The following is a 20,791-nucleotide window of genomic DNA, read 5'->3' on the forward strand; positions in this document are numbered from 1 at the left end:
ACACACACACACACACACACACACCTGCATCAGAACAACTTCATAATAAGAGTAACAGCACATTCAGAAATCTTGTGATATGATTCAAATCCTCAGATCTTACTTCAGCTGAACACACAGTGGTTTTACTTTATCGTCGGTATGCCTGCACACACACACACACACACAGTACACACACACACATACTGTACACCACCGCAGAGAAACTGCTTTTATAAAAACACATCTCAGGAGACTAACTGCTGGATGTGATGCCGTTATTTTATGCGCTGTGTGAAATGTGCACAAATCCAAGAGATTCTGAGTCTTGTCCCATTTTTTTATTCTGGATGTTTTGCAGTTTCTCTTTATTCCTGGAGATAATGTGAAATCTTTATTAAGCTTATTATAAGTGAGGCCTCTCTCTGTCTTAGAGGGTAAATAGGACTCAGAAGAACACGTATGCTGCACGACTGGAAACCAGCATTTCATTAACTACGATAAAACTTTCACAACAGTCCATGTGGTTCAGCATCAGTTACAACAGCTCAACCTTGGCTTTGTCAATAATGGCACAGAAGAAACTCACCGAGTTCTTCAGGTCCAAGTATCGAGTGTTTCGAGTGACAGGCATTCCTGATAAGAAGGCTAAGATGTCATTGTTGGCCTTCGAACGAGAAAAGAGAACAGAAAAAATACACATTACACAGTTTAAATATATCTTATAGCAGATTTTAAGCTTCTTTTTTAAACAGATAGTGACACCTGGTCCAGGATAGACGATCTCTTGGACCTCTGTCTCTGGCGGAGAAGCACCAGGCCCGCAATAATATCACTAGGCACAATGTCCAGGTCTCTGAAGAACTCCGCAAAAAGGCTGGCCACTTCTGAATACGCATCCTGGACATAAAAGAAGCAGACGGAACAACGTGATGATAAAGCGGAGCAACAGAAAGCCACAGAGGACACGTTATCGCCGTGTCAAATTTAAACTACCTCACATTACCGGCATGACCGGCCAGAGTGACGTCGGGACTGAAAAAGTGAAAACGGATCATTTTATGCTGCCTGACGGTGTTCCAACAACAAGCACGTCTTCCAGAAAGAGCTGGGAATCGGTGCTACGTCTGGACTGCTGCTGCCACCACGATCATCAGCACAAACGGATGGGCGGACAAACATGTCTCTCCAACGTAAATGTAATTTTGCAATCTCATAAATGAGGAAACACAGATTTAGCCCGACGGTGAGGCGCTGACTTCTCAAATCCACCAACAACAAAAAGAAGAACCATGACCTGCAGATTCTACACATTAATCGACCAGTTGCCTCACCGCTGTGCACGGTGACGGTGACGGAGATGGTTACTGGAGCTGGACCGGCTCACTGTGGGAACCACATCTAATATTAGTTTTAATTTTTTTTTAAAAGAATGCAATTTCTCACAATTGCTTTTTGTTCTTACTTTCGTGAGCTTTACTTTTTTTTGCTGACAGCCTGTAAATTGATTTGAAATGAATTCATTTTACATTCATAGTTTATATTAAATGTCAGTGCTAAGCTGAGTAAATCACCGCTGCATGTCCAGTCCTGATTAATCCCGTCAGTGCTTATTTAAATGATTGCCTCGCTGGACGTTCTGGGCGACATATTCCTGCTTTAAACTGCTTTATGCGTTTCCTTTCAGAGTAAAGAGGAAACGGGCAAGTATGTGTTGTGACTCACTGATTGTGTATCTTGGGCTCTTGTGCAGCACATGAAGAACTTTAGTCTCCTGCTCCAGCTGCTGGCTTGGCCTTCCTCTAGCCTGTGTCTAGTGGAGACAAAAACAACAAATCATCCAGTCACGACTGAACTTGTGGGAAAAAAAACAGCAAGACGTGCACTCGCTGCTTTTTTCCCACAAGAAGTTCGGTGTCGAGACAAAACAAGAGCCGCAGAGAGAAACAGAGGATCCAGGTGCCTGCTGGTACCTGAGCGTGTACGTGGTGAGGTTACGCTGACGCCGACGGGTCGCTTTCAGTTTGACAAAAGTCCGACCCGTAGGATCAAAGGTGCACATGAGCGTGATGCAGACGCTGAAGATCACCAGCCAGTTGCACGCCACGATTCCTGCAGAAAACACCAAAACATTATTCACATCCGAGCACCACAAACCCCTTCTATCCGAAAATGTCAACTCCCATGTTGATTCCCTTTTATCTTCTCACCCAAAGCCAAGTTCTTGGCAGTGACATCAGAGCACGGCTGGTAATACTGGACGAGCCAGGCGATTCCTACCACGGCGTATACGAGCTCAACCAACAGGATGGCTGCAGAGAGAGGGAGAGAGCGAGAGGAGAATAATGATCAATATCCATCCAATCAATACAAACACTGTTCAAATCTTAATGTAAAACCACAAATAACCCTCACAACCACCCTCTCAGTCCTGGAGAGCATCGATATATAACCCTGGTTAAGGAAGGAGCTCACGTACCGAGTCGTATATAGATGACGTACTGCACAGCTTCCCTGGGCTGCGTGTACAGAATGCTGCCCCTCATGCTCAGCCACATGATGGCGCTCTCACAGATGAGGCAGCTGACCAGGATGCCCAGGTACCCTCGGCCATGGTCCACCAGCGTCACAGAGCAGGACTGGTCCGAGCCGTACGGCAGGCCGAACAGAACCACGGACAGAACCACCAACCTGAAAGGCAAAGGTGCAGAAGTAATGATCCACCCACAGAACCGTCTCCGCAGAGATTCACAGATAAATTAAACATTAAATATATATATGTGAAAAAAAATCAATACAGCGGAATAAACAGTGACTCACCAGATGCAGTGTAATAAAAAAAGGAAGAGGGCGGGCAGCACCAGGTCATCGCTGCCAACTGACCAGCGCCGCCGAAACATCACCATTCCAGGCATCACTGCCCTGTGGGAAAACCCAGGAGATGGAGAAACCTTCAGGGACACACCACGTCATCCTAAAACCAAGCTTCTTGGATTCAACACTCGCCATGCCTCCCTTTATCACCAGCGTTTAACCTGAAGTCCTCATCAGACTCTGACGCACAGCATACAGGACAAACAAACGATGAACAAGCGCTCATTTATACCGGCACAGATGTCTGTGAGCCAAACAGCAGGTCGGATCTTATGCAAAGCTCTGCATCACCAACGTGACAGGACGCTTACTTTTTGCATTTATTTTTTTTTTTTTTTGTTTCTTAAATTCTCAACATGCTAAAAGTGAGAGAGGGCTGCAGGGATAATAACCAAAATAGAATTTCAGTGAGAGTGAAGGATAATGGGAGGTGGAGAAGATGAGACTAAGTGGGTGAAGGGATGCAGAGAAAATGCGACGGGAAAGAAAAAAAAAAAAGCCCAGCTGTAAAATATGATGTTAGCATACTGGTGATGTGAAAAAGCTTCTTTTATGTGTCTCTGTCCATTCTCTGCTGAAAAACCACGGCGAGATTACTCAAGCCGCCTCTAGGCTAAACTGAAATGAACTGTAAAAGGCACCGTAGGAAGGAAATGGTAGGGAGACGGGAGCCACAGAGAGGCTGATGCAGGCCTTATGGTGCAGATACAGGCTGATACAGCCTTTATGGCTCCTCCATATTTGCCTAAAGCTTTTTCAGCTCTGTCAGAAAGAGGCTGCCATCGCTCACGCCAAAAACATCGACTCACTGCATACAACCCGGTGCAGAGACGAGCTGAGCAAAACAACACAGTTTTAAGATCTCCTATTGGTCACTGTCCAACACTCCTCTGCTTTTTAGTATTGTTTCAGAACATTTTTGCAGCTCTTGAGCAACTGGCAGCACCCTCCTTAAATACCACAGTCATCGTAGTTGTTAAAGTCTCACTCTGCATCGTGCCTGCACACAATAGCAGAGCGACAGATGCACCGCTCGCCGGTTCACATGTAAATGTGGGACCGTTGCAGTCCAGTACATCTCCATGACACTGACTGTAGCTGCAGAGGTAACGCGGTGGAATCATAAACCAACAAATGCAAAAGCGGCAAAGTTCAGGTTGTTGTAAACGGATCAAACGAAACCAAAGTGTGGAGTTGTGCACTGAACTGAGCTCCGGTAGCAAATGGTCAGATTGGACCGAGTGCTGGCATGACAACTGTTTTTTTGGCGTTCCTTTGTTAAGTTTGTTCACACTTCTGTTTCTTGGCTTCGTGTGTCTTTGCTCCTGTTTCAGTTTTGCACAGAATCTCAGCTTCACTGCAGCAGAACCGAAGCGGACTTAATGCGTAAATGTCACGGATGTCTTTGTGTTTCCAGTTCTTTAGGTAAAATTTAGAGGATGCTTTGATGAGTTTCTCTTTCATTTTAAGAAGTGCAGCCTGCCAATATAAATCCAACTTAATAACATTAATGTGCTGTAAAAATAACACCTGTGACTAAACCGCCTCTGACCAGATCATCCTAAGTCTGCATATCGAGCTCCTGGTGCTTAAAAGCATTAAATATAATAGCTCAACACATTCTCATGAAAAGAAGAGGGATTTAAGGTATCTCAGACTAAGAAGGACAGAAGTGACGCATCCAGCCGAGCTAATAATGTGAAATAAGCTGAAAACATAAACAAGCAGTCCTCGTGCAGACGGAGAATATACCGTTCATGGTTCGTACTTCAGCGAGAACGCACCTAATTACCTCTGAAGGAAGAAATCAGGCAAAGAAAAAAAAAGAAACCTTCATTGAGCATTTGTGCTCCCACCTACATAGCTCTCAGTAGGGATGTGTAGCGTATCACAGGAACACTCTGGCGTTTCCTCTGTGCAGCTTCACAAGCAGCTTTTTACAAACCCTTCTGTATTCTGTTAAACACAAACACTGGAGACCTTGTTGTCAGAATGGATTTCCATGAACCCCCCCCAAGGCCACTGGGCCTAAAACTTGTAAAAATAATTCTGTTCTGGGTCCGGGAGCGCGGCGCTGGCAAACAACCGCTCTATCCTGTGCTCATGCTCGGTCCGTAAAAGTTTAAATTCAGAACATATGTCAGACTTCTTTGCATCTTATTATCCTCGACGCTCAGCCATGTGCCACTTCTCGTTTTATTTCCCAAGAGGCTCCTAACGGCGCCCGAACACCTGCACCGCTTTGCATTATCGCTGAACGCTGATCAATGAAATCCAATATTGTATTGAATTGGACTTTTCTGTTTGGAACAACAAGAACCGGACACGTTTATTTTGATGCAGAAATACTGGACTGCTCAGTTTAATTATTCCAAACTGTGTGCCACCAAACACTGGGACATGTGGGATCTTTTCACCTATTAAATGCACGATGCTGCTCTAAATACTGCAGTGATTTGTTTGGTAGTTTATACACATGAAACTGGTCCGGTACTGGAGTCCACCAGCGGTGACATCACAGTGACCTGATAACCTCCTGAGCAGAAGCTTTGCTTCATGTTCAGCAGCAGCAGGAACACATTCGTTTTCCTGGTTTAGTTTATCTGTCAAAACACATTCTCACCAATAAACTTGTGATAAATGAAGATATATGAATACTGACCACATCCACAAAGCAGCTGTTGTACAGTTTGTTCCTGTGGCTGATGTAAGGAACACTTACAACACTGACCCAATGTCCTCAGAAGCACCAAAAAAACATCTCTTTGTTTTACATGTTTGGAAGGAAGAAGCAGAAAAACAGTTCAGTTTTCTCTAAAGCGTTTCAGAACCGGCCTGTCGTTTCATCAGCAGACTGTAGTAACGCCATGTGTGGAGCAACGTTATTCGAGCGGCTCTCAGCTCTTTTCGTTTCCTCCCGTCAGAGAGCTCAGACATCCACATACGCACAGCAGTGACGCAAGAACCATCACTGCCAATAGCTTCACACTATTCCACTGATCTGCTGTTGGTGGTAGCGTGCCATGAGAAGCAGCAAAGACGGGCAGAAAAAACACACCGATGTAAACAATTCAGGTTTCAGAATAAATATGTTATAAGGACGATGTAATCTGCTGAATAACAAGGTCCACAATATACAGGTCCAGAACCACCAACAGGTTCTATCCCAGAGCAATACGGGTCCTGAAGCCTGAATTATTGATCATATATATTCATTATTTATATTATATTATAACTATTTTTATTTATTACATATTAGATTGTATATATATTATTTATATTTCTCATATATCCACGGTGTTCATTCCTGACTGTATTTACGTCCTACTGGCTCCTAAATATATTTAGATCTTCTTATTTGTCTTTTTTAAGCTTGTATTTTGCACCACTGGAGTTGTCTCTTAATTTCGTTGTACTCCGTGCATGATGACAATAAAAGCATCCTATTCTATTCTATTCTATTCTATTCTATTTCTAGCCATACTATCCATACTGACGATTCTGAAGATGTGACCTGGAAACGGGCCAACTGCTGTATATCCACATAGCTTCATCTCCAACATGGACCTGGATGGTTCTGTTCCAACAATAACGAGCACCGTCTTTAGCTAACAGGTCATATAACGAGGAACGCAGGGCACGGCAATAATTTCCTTTTCTTCTGTTCTGCAGAGCAGAAGCAACGACTGGTAGAACGAGTTTGTGAATAAGTTTAAGAAAACAGGAGCTCACCACCCGCCTGCCTGTGAACCGCCCGCTATGGCTGTTGGAGCAGCTCAGAGGTCTCGTGGTCATCATTTCAAGCTGCTGCAGGTGGAGCAGTGGTTAGCACCATCACCTCACAGCTAGAAGGCGTCCCGGTGAGGACACCCGGGAGCACTATTCAGAATTCTCTGGTACTTGTATTTTCTCTGGTACTTGTATTCTTATTTTATTTACTTTTATTTTTTACTTTTATTTTTATTCTTATTTGGAATTTAACTGTACTCTGGCAAAACAATTTCCTTCGGGATGAATAAAGTTTATCTTTATCTTTATCTTTATCTTTATCTTTATCTTCCTGCGTGGAGTCTCCATGTTCTCCCCGTGCAGCGTGGGTTCTCTCCGGGTTCTCCGGCTTCCTCCCACAGTCCACAAACATGCTGAGGTTAATTGGTGATTGTAAATTGTCCGTAGGTGTGAATGTGAGTGTGCTTGGTTGTCTGTCTCTAAGTGTAGCCCTGTGATAGACTGGTTACCTGTCCAGGTGAACCTGGGATAGACTCCTGCCCCCCACGAGCCCAGTGAGGACTAAGCGGTGTGTAGGTAATGGATGGATGGATTATTTAAGCTGCTGGCCTCCTGGCTCTGGTCACAGTCAGACCCTCACCAGCCTGACACACACTCGCCATGTTTGCTTGACAACACGCTGAACAACATTCTCGAAACACAGACAAGTAATTAAATGCACACAACGGTCCTACGAGTATAACGCGACATTCCTCCATTTCTGTGAACAACACGCTGTAGAGATTATAATAGATTTGTTTCTAGGTGTGTCCAGTGACAGCGAACTCCTTCAGTGTGATACAAACACAACAACCTGGCCTGATCTGTGCTGGCACGTGATTACAAACCATGAGAGCTAAAGGGGGTCAAACCTGAGCAGGGAGGCGACACCACGAAGGTTTTGCCTCCAATCAAAGCCCTACAGCAGGTGGTTTGGCTGATTGGCCGACTTTCAGCCACAGCGCGGTGAAATCAGCTGCTGGAGTGTTTGGTAGGTTTAAAAACACTGTTTACTGTCAGACGTCGACAGGAAACGTTGTGACACTCTGATGTAAAGTTTGGCTTCTGGCTGTTCATAGAAATGAGGCAATAAAGAGAAGAGGAAGAAAGACAACAAACAAGCCCAAAAGCAAACTCATCAGAAGAAAGAGAGGATTTGATTTGTGAACTCTACAGATTCCAGCTCCAACTGTGATTTATTATCGGCTGCAGCTCCTCGTCTTGGTCATGAAGCAGAGAGTGAAGGAAACAAGGGCATGAGAATGGGTTCACATGACAGAAGTCACCTCACAGATACTCTATGTGGGTTGGAGCAACATTAAAGAGGACAGAGGAGGGAGAAATAGGGGAGAAAACAAATTAATATGTGAGCTCCCTCCCCTAAAAACCTCATTTAGGCCAGAACAACCAGGACAGTGAAACCAAACAGATCTCTTTAACGTGAAGGCCCGTACCAGACCGCCGGGGACCCGTTATCAGCACTCTCCTCCAGGCCTGCTGTTCGGATGTGGCCTAAACTCCCAGCACAGTCCTCAACAGCAGAAAAAACACTGACATAATTGTGAATTAACTGGGATTAGAGAGCAACAGTGAAATGTTTTTGTAGTGTAAATCTACTCAGGTGGAAGTTCAGCTGCTTTCATCCATCTGAGTGTTTCCTGAGCTACTTATCAGGGTCACAGACTTCAGTGAGATTTATGGTTTCCACATTGTCTTTTTCTAACTGTCGAAGCAGATATCCTGATGAGTATCAGTCCAGTCTAACGTGCAGTCACTAAGTTATGCACACGAGCAAACTGTCATTTTAAATACAGTCGTGACTCCATAATCGACCCTCAACAATCCTAAACCTGCTCTCCGACAGGTTTTTAGAAAAACCAACAGAACCCATAAAAACAGCCTTAACATAGCGACAGCCTTGGATTGTGACTCCGACATGACATTTAATGTCACCAATCAGGATGACGGCGTATTATCTGACTGAACAATCCCACAGATTGGCTACGTTCACACTGCAGGACTTGATGCTCAATGAGGATTTCTTTGTGACTTCCTTCACGTTTCCACTTCAATGCGACTTGTATGTGATCTGCTGTGTGAACTTCATACGAGCCAAAAGTGTCCCGCATGCGCAGAAGAGGACACGACGACGTCACACGCAGCGAGCGTGCTCAGTGTTTATGGAAGTAAACATGGATGGTAACGGTGGAGCGTATCTGCCACTCCCCCGCCGCCACCGATGGAGGAAACAGAAGTGTGAGCGCTAACTAAACTAGCATCAGCAGCCAAGTACTGCCTGTGTGTTCTGGACACCTCCACCCCGTCAGAGCGCTGCCCCGGGGTGGAAGTGTCCCCCGACCGCACCCAATATTCTGATACCCATCATTAATTGGGCCTGAATACCCAGAGAGCAGAAAGTTCTATTGGGACCAGCCCTACTAGTTATTATAACAACTATGAACAATAATGAACAACTAATGAGCCTTCCAGCATCAAGCCCTCCTCGTATCTGGACCTCCGTCTGGACAATCCGACAGCCTTGATATCCGACATAGAAGAAGGTTTTACATTTAATGCTGGGTTATTGAGTCATGACTGTATTTCACGTTTCTCTTACTTATTAAACTGGATCATAGGCTTCTTTTGGACCATCTGTTCAGGACGACGGCTGCAGCTGAAGAATGTTTTCAAAACTGATTCCTGTTTGATCGTATGAACCTAAAGGCAGAACGTTTAAACTGTTTGTCCGACCAACAGTCCAGAGACATCACCGATACTGATAGAGAATAATGAACCCTCCCAAAGCCAACAGTTGGAGATATTATCAGACGTATATGTTGTTCAAAACACACCAATGAAGATTTTCTTTTCCAGGAAAGAGTACAGAAGAAGCAGCTTGAGGTTCTTTAGAAACCCTGAGTGCAGCACATGCAGCAGAGCACACATCGGAGCAGACGGTTGGGTCGAGTCGGGCTTGAAATTCATATCAACCCCAAAAATCCAGAATCGGTCGGGCTCAAATACAATGTTTTCACTTTTTACTTAATAGATTCACATTTGAGTCCGTTTACTACCTGACTAATGGGTTAGAGGTTCTGACCCGTGACCCACTTCATTAACAGACTTAGACGAGCATTGTTCTGACCATGACTGTCATCAGTTATCTCTGGAGCCACGCGGTCACTACCGGTCGTGTTTTTTTCTTCCTGTAGACTCATATATCATGTTTAACGCGACCGTGAGCGGGTCCGACGACATTCTGGTCACTCGCTCTGCATTCAGGTTGTACTCTCACTTTTCAGGCCCGTGTTGGACAACAGTAACCACAGAGTCCGAGGTCAGTCAATATTTCTAATTGATCACTCCAGAGGAGATCAATGCAAAGAACACCTCAGGAAAATGTCCCTTTAGCCATCAGAGCACACTCCAGATCCAGCTGGAGATGTCCTGGAGGTGTGCAGCTGTGACTCAAGATCCGATCTGATTCCACCTCCAGTGAGCGATGCCTTCTTCATGCGGTCCAACCTCACGTAGAGTACCGTAGCCCAGTAACCTTGGCAGAGCACCAAGCTGCTCGCTGACATAAATAAAATCTAGCCGATGACTCTTGTAATCAGTTCTCCATACGACTAATCGGTGCTGACCTCTGACGAGAGCGGCCCTGCTGGCCTCATCTCATGGAGGACTCCTGCCATCAGTCTCGTGTCTCAGCCCACCATCCTCACTAATAGCAGTTTCCTTCTCAAGGGCTTTCCCATCAATCAGCCGGAGGATGTTGGCCTATTACCGATGCCGTTTGGCTTCCGTTGTGGGCATTAGCAGATGCACCACAGTCACATTCTAACACATTACACCGGCATTATGTCCAACTTTAGTTTTTCACAGACCCCCGTCCACCTCGACATGGAGGCGTTGCTGCTGCGCCTTTAAACCACGTAGCCGAGCCTCCGTCTGATAGCGGGAGCGCCGACACGGTGGGACACGCCACACTGGCCGCCGAGGCTGTTGTGTTACATGTCACACCTCTGATTCCACGACGCCAGCGCGCGACATGAGAGCGCAGCATGCCTGTTTGGTACAGTGTGAACGAGCAAAGGCGGCGGCCTAACGAGGGGGTCTCGTTAGAGGAACTACAGGCCGATCTCTCGTGCTAAACGGCCTACAGAGACTGCAGCCTTTTTGACTGATGAGAAAGATAATACATTTCTAAAGAGCGACATTAATTACAGTCAAAAACTGAAGATGAATTCCAGTCGACCCTCATCACAGTTACTGTACAGAAGGCTCCAGGTCATCGTCTCTTAGAACGCCGCAGATTGATTTGGTTAAAAATGGATGACATGAAGAATTTGCTCATCAGTACGGCTGACGTGTGAGCGACGTGTAGGTATGATGAGTCATTTAAACTCCAGTAGATGCTTCGGTGCACATCAAACCTTAACTTCCTCATTTAACTGAGAATTTATGAGTAAACCAGAACTGACTTTCTATAAAGATAATTAAAGACAGAAAACTGTAGATCTTCCACATATTAAGACGTACATTATGACACGAGCAAATTGGATTTTAGAGTGTGAAATAACACAATCCTTTGACAACGAGGGCAATTTATGCAAGTATTCCTAATCTTCTATCAGTAAAAAGGGGGATGAAGACACACAAAGGCTGCCAAATCCTGCTCTTAGAAACACGTTACTGTGTGTTTTGACTGTGCAATAAAAAAATATGATTAAAAAAAAAGAAGGTTCAGTGAAAACCTCCCCGAACACACTCGGGTTGTTGTGATTTATGGCAACACAACCATCATTTCGCAACCTGTACGCGGCACAAGTGGCTGACAGACCCTACTTTCACACAGCGGGCATCCAGTGCACTCAGAAAGGTGTCATTTAAAGCCAAGCAACACCTGAACACGGGAGGCTACAGCACAAATTGTGATGAAAAGATCAATATGAGGACTTGTCATCAACATAGCACACTGAAGCATACAGCAAGGTTTAGTTTAAAATCAATAGGAGACGTTACGACTGTCTTCACATCACGTGTACGTACGCACCATGTTTCTGACTGAGGCTGAAGAATAAAGACGCGCTACAGACCACAGGACAAAATAAACACAACTTTATATCTTTATTAATTTCTACGCGTCGGCATTCTGTGGGTTCATAGATTTTTCATGAGCAAAGCGTGGCTCTTTGTTTCATGAAACCGTTTCCTGTCATAAATATAATAACATCTCACTCTGGCTCGCACAAATCTGATTTAGGTTGTATATTGTGCATACAGCGCTCCGTGCTGTCAGCAGTAGTGGGTCGGACCTTTGGTATCATGTTCCTGTCTGTTGTCTAACGCTCATGTCAGACACTGATCAGGATGAAACCGTCCTGCACCCTGCATGTCCACCGACACACTCAGCGAGTCTCCACAACCTGTTTATTACCACTTCAGCAGCACATTTCTAAACTCCATCGTCCAAATTGCCACAATTTCTATATTACTGAGCAAATTGATCCAGTTTGCATATCCTGTGCTCAGCGAGGTAATGATATCCTCCTTGTTAAATACGCTCCGTCAGATTAAAGTAAATGCCAAGCCAGGCCATTACTGCTGCTGTGGGAATAACAGAAACTTCCTAATTTTGTTAATGAGATGAACTTAAAGTTTCTAGTTTTCGACCTCGTTAAGCAATAAACGCTCTTAAAGCAGCACCTGAAGCTGCCACACACCTGCTGTGTTGGAGCCTGAGATCAAACGGAGCATCTGAACGTCTAAAACCTGACATTTCAGCCAACTCCACTACAGACAACTCCAGGCTGAACCGCTGGTCTTGACTCGGCTCTGATAGATGAATTCTGCATGAGGCATGAGTCATGCAAACTCTTGACTCTCCTCCTGAGCCAGTGACTCCATCTGCATCCAAATGACATGTGTTTTGTGGAGAGCCTATGATATATCCTGCATGTGAGCAATGCTTTTGTGCTTCACATAGCGTGCTGCAGCGTGCCGGGCCCGTGCCCACGTGATGCAACAACAATGATGTAACAACAATGACAGGGCTATCCGTCCGTCATCACGCTTTGTGTTTGACATACACAAACAAGGTATAGGTATGCAGCACAGCGGCTGACATTTTGTGTTCGTGTTTGAATTGTCAGCTGCAGCTCTTCACCATCGGCCCGACACACAGTTTAAACTCCAGCTGTTGTGTTAACTCTTCCTACAAATCAGCAAACACACGTTCGCACCGCTGTGGATAAAAGGCAAAAGTTTCGACTCACCTGGTCCCACTGCTCAAATAATTACACAGAACACTGTCGATATGTCGATACAGTACGCTCCTGAGGGAGCCGCAGATACGGGACCTGAATCTGAAATCTGCACAAACAGCGAGCTGAAATCCCCTCAGAGCCCAGAAGTGCTGCACGTCCATGTAAAGAGAGCAGGTTGATCTGCTGCGACTAGCAGCAGGTGTTTCAGGATCCTACTCGTCCATCTCACACACAGCGAGTCTGCTGCAGCAACAGCAGCATCGAGCCAAGCTGTGGCTCACAGCCTGCTGGTTACAGCCTTTTTATTTTCTATCACATCCTCTCCCTGTGTAACCTCTCCATCTATCATCACTGTAACCAAGCTCAGGAACATTTAGTTTGTCTAGCAAGCATCTCCACGCGCACAGATGAGAACAGATCCTACAAACCGGTTTGAAAACAAACAGCTGAGCAATACTAACCCATTACCATAACCAGGGAATACAACCAACCCAACCGGTGATGAATGTGTTACCGCCACACAATCACTTCTAACACTCTTCCCCTTTTTTTTTGATTTTTTGATTTTTTTTTAAAATAATAAATACGTTAAAATGAGCCTGTTTTTTCCAGGAGTGTCACTTTGCCTTCAAAAAGCAGCACTACTACTTTTAACAGATCACTTCAAACCTTAAACTGATAATTCACCCGTCATCTGCAATATAATTTAAGTGTCAAACAGTCATCTGCTGTATGATTAAAACGTCACCGTGCAAAGTTTGTTGGTTCTTCAAACTGTGGACAGCTGGACTTCTCCCAGTGACAATGTGACCAGACCGCCTCGTTTCTACGAGAGCAAGATATACGAAAACGGACCTCCTGTAACATTCAGAACACTTTTCTCCAGAAACCACCTAAATGAGGATTTGCATCGACAGCACAGAGCTGGGTGGTGGTGATGCCGCTGAAGACGGTTATTTTTATAACAGCATTTGGATCCTTTATGGTGTGAAAACGTGTCACCAGTGGACTCCGACTAATGCGTGCCTCTCAGACCTACAGGGGAGCAGGAAACAGATTTTGGGTGGTTTTTCACAGGTGCCCATATTTAGTCTGGCGCTAACACGTAGGACGACAGGTTGTTTAAGGTATTAGACGGCTATGTTTGTTACAGTCTGTAAAAACAGACGTCTGTAGCTGCTTTAGATGAGTCGTCATGTCCTGGATGTTTTCATGTATTTGTAGTGTTTATATATCATTTATTATATTTGTTGTGTTGTATTGTTGTAACCCTGTTGCTGCCCTCTTGGCCAGGGCTCCCTTGGAAAAGAGATCTCAGTGGGACTCACCTGGTTAAATAAAGGTTAAATAAAAAGATAAAATAAAACACACCACTGTAGCGATGTGGTTTAACCAAACATGAAGGTTCCCCGTTCGCTTTGCCAAGTGGGTGATACGACTGAATGCCAATCCGAAATTTGTATTTGGTTTTCTCGCCGTCCATCCAAAACTGGGATCAAGCGATAGTCAGTGAGTAAATATCTGCCACTGAACCACAAACCTGCATCTAAACCTTAGTCATGTTTGGCCTGCAGATACACAACCATGGAATCCATTCTGTAATCTGGACAGGCCAGAGATCTCCAGCTCTGGTCCTCGTGAGCTCCTGTCCTGCAGGTTGTAGACGTTACTGCAACACACCTGACTCACATTAATGCACCTCCAACAGCTTGTTGTCAAGTTCTACACAAGTCTGGTAATGATCCATTAGTTTGGGTCAGGTGTGTTGCAGTAACATCTAGAACCTGCAGGACAGGAGCTCATGAGGACCAGAGCTGGAGATCCGTGGTGTAGGTCATGGTTAGGCCACGTATGTAAACACGACTCTTCATGCATTCACATGTCTGTACGGACACACCAGCTGTGAGGAGGATGCACGCTGGAGGAGAGTAGAGGACGGATGTAAACAGAGGCGTGTCCAGCAGAACGGACTCCACCTTTCACTCGAGGATCTGAATACATCCTGAATGTATGTTATTGAGGGCTGCAGGTGGATCAGTGGTTAGCACCGTGGCCTCACAGCTAGAAGGTCCAGAAACAGGCTGAGGTTAATTGGTGATTGTAAATTGTCCGTAGGTGTGAATGTGAGTGTGCTTGGTTGTCTGTCTCTAAGTGTAGCCCTGTGATAGACTGGTTACCTGTCCAGGTGAACCTGCCTTCACCCTGAGTCAGCTGGGATAGACTCCGCCCCCCCATGGCCCTGGTGAGGATTAAGGTGTAGAGATGATGGACGTTATTCACTGCAGCACGTTTAGTTTCTGCAGCAAGTCTCGTGCTGATCCATGGGATGTGAATATTCATGCTGTGCTTTCAGTTTTGGAATCAAAAATTTATGTCTTTTAAAATAGCGAAGACACTTGTTTTGTGCTTCAGAAAACAACGTCTTGACTGGACAACATGTAAAGGTGTGGCATCGGTGACGTTCACACATCCAGGATGTTCTCACATTCTTGCAAAGCTAAGCCAGAACTAGACCGGACTGACTCCCATCAGAGCCGTGTGGTTTTGCTGGCCTTATGTGTGTTAAAGGGTTATTGGAGTAACGCACCATTACTATTAAAGAGAACCTCTGTGAGCACAGTCAGTCGTGCAGAGACAGAGGGACTTTCTTGTCCTGCAGGTAGCTCTTTATGTTGTCAAAATCAATAGGAATCAACGAGGGAGGAAAACTATTGGCTGGATGAGACGGCGGAGGCCAGCCGAAGAGGGCTTGGCATGTAGCGAGGTGTTGGGCACCACACTGGAGAGACAGGCTAAGATTGTCTGCAAAAAAATGCTGAGGTTATACTGGGTTGGCATGACTGTGTGACTGCAGCACAGTCCCAAATCTCTCCGTCTTCTCTGCTCGCTGTCATACATCCATCTGCTCCAGTCTCTCTCTTTTTCTGCCTGGGTCAGTGTTACACTCCATTCAGATCAAGATTCTTTCCAGCATTTGTCACATCCCTGGCTCTGCTCCTGCTGTCTCTAATGATCTGGTCTCTCCCTAATCTGTCACACTACGGCGGCGCTCTGTCCATCCTAAAGAATCACACCCTCTCCTTTCTCCATCTCACCCGTTCTCTTTCTCATCTTCCGTCTTCCCATCTTCATGCTCTCTCTCCTACCCACACACTCATTCAGTATTCATATTTTAGAGGACATTTATGAGCATGAAACTGAGCGTGTGCATCTGCACCATTTTCGGTGCAGAGGAAACCTACATTTTCTCCTCCAGCCTTCCCCTGTCCCCCTCCTCTTCCTTATCTAGCTAATCCAGATTCTGGTTTTGGTTTCGTGTTGCTCATCTTTTTTTAGACTGAAAGCCATGTGCCACTCACTCCTACTCTCCCTCTGCCTCTTTCTCCATCTTTTTCTCCCACTGCCACCCACTCAATCCCTTTCACCTCTTCCCACTCCATTTTCTCTTCTTTCAGTGGATGTGATAGTATGTGCGCTGCAGATTGCATGCGTGTGTTTGTGTATACATGAATGTTTTTTGTGTGCTGGGGTGTTAACATATGTGGTCTGCCAACCTGTCTGTGGCTTCCTGCCACAAACCATGTACAGCTCTGCTTGTCATTATATCTGGTCAGATACTGGAAATAACTGCAGCAGCGTTGTCCATGCAACACACGGCTGCAGCCATAGGGTTTCAGCAGTGGGCTCAATTTACTGTGGAACATTAAATTGGTATTTTTCACACACTTGCAGCGAACAGTCTGTTAATGGCTGCAGTTTAGAGATTTTGCAATAAATCCAAGTCTGCCTGTCTGGGAGGGGACGGACACAAACACACACCTGCATGCAAATCATCACTACGGTCCTTCCACATTATCGGTGATGTCCTTTGATTTGTGGCTTCTTTGGATCCACCGTTAGAGAAAGACCTAATTCATAATTACAGTGCGTGCTGTGATATCTGCATCTCCACGAGACATAGGGAACACCTTAGATAAAGCACCGGATACAGCAGAAGGTTATGAGCAACTGCGTATCTGAAAACGTTAATTGCCTCGTTATCACTTCTGAATTTGTATTTCCAGAGCAAAGTCTGGCAACCGGCTACACAGCAGTCACTGGAAGTCGTTTGTGTCCAGGCTCTGCTGTGAACAACTGCACAGAAATCATCCGTTATTCACGGACTGTTTTCTAATTAACATGCTGCACATGACACAGCACAACACAAATAAGAGGTACTTTAAAAATGAACTTCCATTTCAGGGGCCCGTGCCGTCGCACTTCCATCCTGATTACTTTTGTTAAAGCCAGACAAACAAAAACAGGAAGGAGGGAGGAGAGGATGAAAGGACGGAGATGGAAAATTAATAAAGAGAACCTCGCAAAAGGCACCAGATTTTCACACCCAAGGACACGAAACAATCGTCTGGGCAGCTGGACTGGATCTCAGGACTGTCTGAGGCTACTTAAGACATAATCTCTGGGACTCCTGCTCAGAGCAGCGTCTGCAGATCAATAACTAAACTTTAATCTTGGACTGGTGTCGTCGTGCTGTGTGTGTTTTTAGCGGGTGGATGTCACGCGGCCCTTTACTCACCACTCTTTATCTAAACTCTGTCCAGCCCTGATTTACACATGCGGGAGGACTTCACACGCCCATCCGATGCTGTTGTCTAAATTAGAAATCACAAATGTGAGAAATGAGCAATAATTTCTTTGCACTCCTACAAAAGCAGAAACACAAATGACTGAATTGGTCTGATCAGGTTGTTATCTGCAGCACCAGAACACACTGCTGTACTGTCGCTCCATCCCAACACAGTGGGACTCCCTGAACTACCTGTGAGGACCCAAACAGCAGCGCTAAGTCTCACTAAATCGGATTAAATTAGTAAGTCAGCACTAAATCAGAGGGGCCGGTTTTCTGGCACAAGAAGAGGCGACAAACTCTCACACGAGCTGGACGGCGAAAACAAGGAGTCAACACATCTGCCAGGAGGCACTCGGGTTCCACCAGGACTGACAGGAAAACAGGTGTTTCTACTGGTGCTGGTGCTGGGCTCGGTTTGGCTGCATCCTAACAGCATCTGAGCTTAAGGAAGGAAAAAACACCCCTCTCACCCCTAACATATAACTTACTGTGCCTCCCACCTGTCTGCTTTAAACTTTCCCATCCCTACATCAGTCTATGAGGACCATGTAGGACTGGCTGGACGGTATGGAGGACCGGGTCCACGTCCTCCTGAGACCTTCTCAGTTGCAACACGGCCCGATGAAGGCATCTGCACTCTGAGCGGTATGAGCATGGAGGGTGGCTGATAAACAGGTGTGACATTCCTCACTACTGTCACTGTGCCAGGTCCTGGTTTTGGGAGGGGAGGGGGGACATGTCACCTACTGCTGAACCAGAAACACACAAGTCCTGACAGTGTGCTGGCTGTCTGAGCCCGGTTCCTCAAGTTTGCATCTCATAATGAAGGATCAGGGGATGGATTCACTCCTGATCTGTGGCTATGACCACTTTGGGTTTGTGCAACTTTGCTCCTGTCATTCCGCTGTGACGGTGCGTGCTGGTACATGAACGGACATTCACGCTGCTCCTTGGTTCTGGACGCGCAACAGCACCGTGACTCCAACAAGTCGACCAGCAGCAGCAGCAGCAGCAGCAGCAGCAGCTCTGCCTAATCTGGTGTAATCAGGACAGCTGCATAAGGTGGCATCCTGCGGGCCTGCAAGCCGAGATGTGGCCTAAGAACCGGGCTGAGGAGCCGGGTCACAGCGGGCTGGTGCACACAAGCTCAAGTCGGGCTCCTCACCTCACCGGGAGCTGCCACTCACCTGTATTTTGACGATGCCGTGCCAAGACCCGCTGCATCGGTTCCGCTCTCTCTCCCATATCCCGCCTCAGCGTCGCTCCCTCCCGCGGACACCGGCTCGGCAGTTCGGCTGGATCAGTTCTCAGATGGGTCTCACGGATGGAATTAAAATAGCCGTGCAGACGTCATTACAGCGAGAGAGATGAATGGAGCCAGAGACACCAGAGCCCCGGAGCCTCCTCGGTTATCCGCCCGGTGTCGGTCCGGCTTCAAACATCAAGAATCATTAACGCGGCCGTTCTGGAGAAAAAAGGAAAAAAAAAAAGAGAGAGAAGCCTCCTTCCTCCGGGGACTGGCGGCTCGGTTCTCCGCTAAACGGCAACACGTCGTCGGCTGCTCGGAGCGTGGATCATTCCCACGTCCCTTCCGCGCGAGCTCGGCGTGGTTATTCCTCCCCGCGGAGGACGGCAGCCCCGCGAACCACACGAGCCATTTCACGCCGTAGCCCGTGTGTGTGTGCCATCACAACCGGACAACTCCCGAACCCCGACACGGAGAGCAGCTACACGGAGGCAGCATTTTCCCGAGGATCTGGCCCACCCCCTCGGAAAAAAATCACAGCGAAAAATACGTAGGAAGCGGCTATTCCCCTTCCGCGTTCGGCTGCGCAAAAGGTTTACGCACACCTGACTCGGGTTTTTTTTTCTTGATAAAAGCAGCCCGCAGACACTCCGGAGCTCCTGCGGAGGAAGAGCGCCCCCGCTGGTGTGAGGACGTCATGACGCGGCTGCACAGAGAGCGGAGTGTTGTCGAGAGGGTGCCGCTCCCCTCCGTGATGTCACCGCACGGACCGGGAGCTCCGGCGCGCTCCGGTCTGGCTTCAGAGGTTCGTTACTTTGAGGAAGCCGCCGCTTCCGGACGCCATTTGTTTTAAAACAACCGCATTAAGCTGAACGTTAAACTAAACGTTACCTCACGGAACCGGGCCCCGGTGGTGCGGCGCATGCGCAGTGTGGTATTTACCCGAAGCAGCGCCGGTTACCACAGTGACGACACAGAGATGCAGGCCGAAACTTGTGCTGATTTATTACACAAACTTGTGTTTTAAACTCTCGCAGATGGCACGGTGAACACCGGAGTCGGTCTACACGGTGACACTGTCCACTACACATGTTTAGTTTATATTTTAGACTTATTTTTTAAACCTTTATTTTACCAGGTATAATGTCTGAGAACAGGGTCTCATTTGCAAACACTCTAAGACGTTATTAATCCCAGGAGGGAAATCCAGGTGTTACAGCAGCATGACTGATCAACAGAGGAGTAAACAAGGCAGAAGACTACACAGAATATTATGGTCGGGTAAAACATGAAGGTAAAATAAGATAAAAATATAGAGAATACAGAAGAAAGTCAGCAAAATGTACAAGATTATATAAGAGAGATACAGAAATGTGCAAATGAACATAATGTGTTATTATATGATATAATAATACACTGCTTAGACTGAAGCATTAAAGAGTCTTATTGCTGTCGGGAGGAAAGAGCTCCTGTAACGTTCCTATTTTACATCTTATTATATTATTATAATTATTTATTCATTGATATTATTTATATTTCTCATATATCCACAGTGTTCTTTCCTCAACAGTGCCATATATTTATTCTACCATTTGGCTCATTCCTGACTGTGTTTACTTCCTACTTTTGTAAATATATTTCTATATTCTTATTTGTCTTTTTTATACTTGTATTTTGCACCACTGGAATTTTAGTCTTTTAATTTCCTTGTACTTTGTGTATGATGACAATAAAAAGCATTGTATTCTATTCACAGGTATTAAACATGTACCTTCTATAATTATTTTTTATTAATGTAACAGTGCGACAATAGAGAACTTCTGTCCTGATAACGTTCTCGTCCTTGCCTGTGTGAAGTTCATTTATTTTGCATCACATATCAAACCGTTTCTTGTGATTTGCTTCGTTTCAAATCGATTGTCGATGTGAAAATCCAACACATTAACATAAAGTGTCAGGGGGCTGTTTGTTCTTCTTTTCCTTGTTTTTTCCCCATTGGCCCGACAACTTTGTGCTTTACCTCTT

The 20,791-nt window shown here is 45.8% G+C and overlaps 1 protein-coding gene across 1 annotated transcript in view; it reads right to left on the minus strand.

The window, feature by feature from the left end:
- The window catches only part of dagla (diacylglycerol lipase, alpha), a 37,469-nt gene extending 18,095 nt beyond the window's left edge, over positions 1 to 19,374 (minus strand). Inside the window, exons 1-8 of the mRNA XM_008281360.1 lie at positions 18,708 to 19,374; positions 2,800 to 2,901; positions 2,459 to 2,670; positions 2,190 to 2,291; positions 1,953 to 2,091; positions 1,705 to 1,792; positions 745 to 879; positions 569 to 646 (exon numbers count right to left, since the gene is read on the minus strand). Coding sequence (XP_008279582.1) covers positions 569 to 646; positions 745 to 879; positions 1,705 to 1,792; positions 1,953 to 2,091; positions 2,190 to 2,291; positions 2,459 to 2,670; positions 2,800 to 2,894 — 849 coding nt within the window. The 5' untranslated portion in view covers positions 2,895 to 2,901; positions 18,708 to 19,374. The remainder of the gene's footprint in view (positions 1 to 568; positions 647 to 744; positions 880 to 1,704; positions 1,793 to 1,952; positions 2,092 to 2,189; positions 2,292 to 2,458; positions 2,671 to 2,799; positions 2,902 to 18,707) is intronic.
- Positions 19,375 to 20,791: the final 1,417 nt, after the last annotated feature.

Source organism: Stegastes partitus, unplaced genomic scaffold (genome assembly GCF_000690725.1).
Source record: "Stegastes partitus isolate 25-593 unplaced genomic scaffold, Stegastes_partitus-1.0.2 Scaffold232, whole genome shotgun sequence".
Lineage (NCBI taxonomy): Eukaryota > Metazoa > Chordata > Actinopteri > Pomacentridae > Stegastes > Stegastes partitus.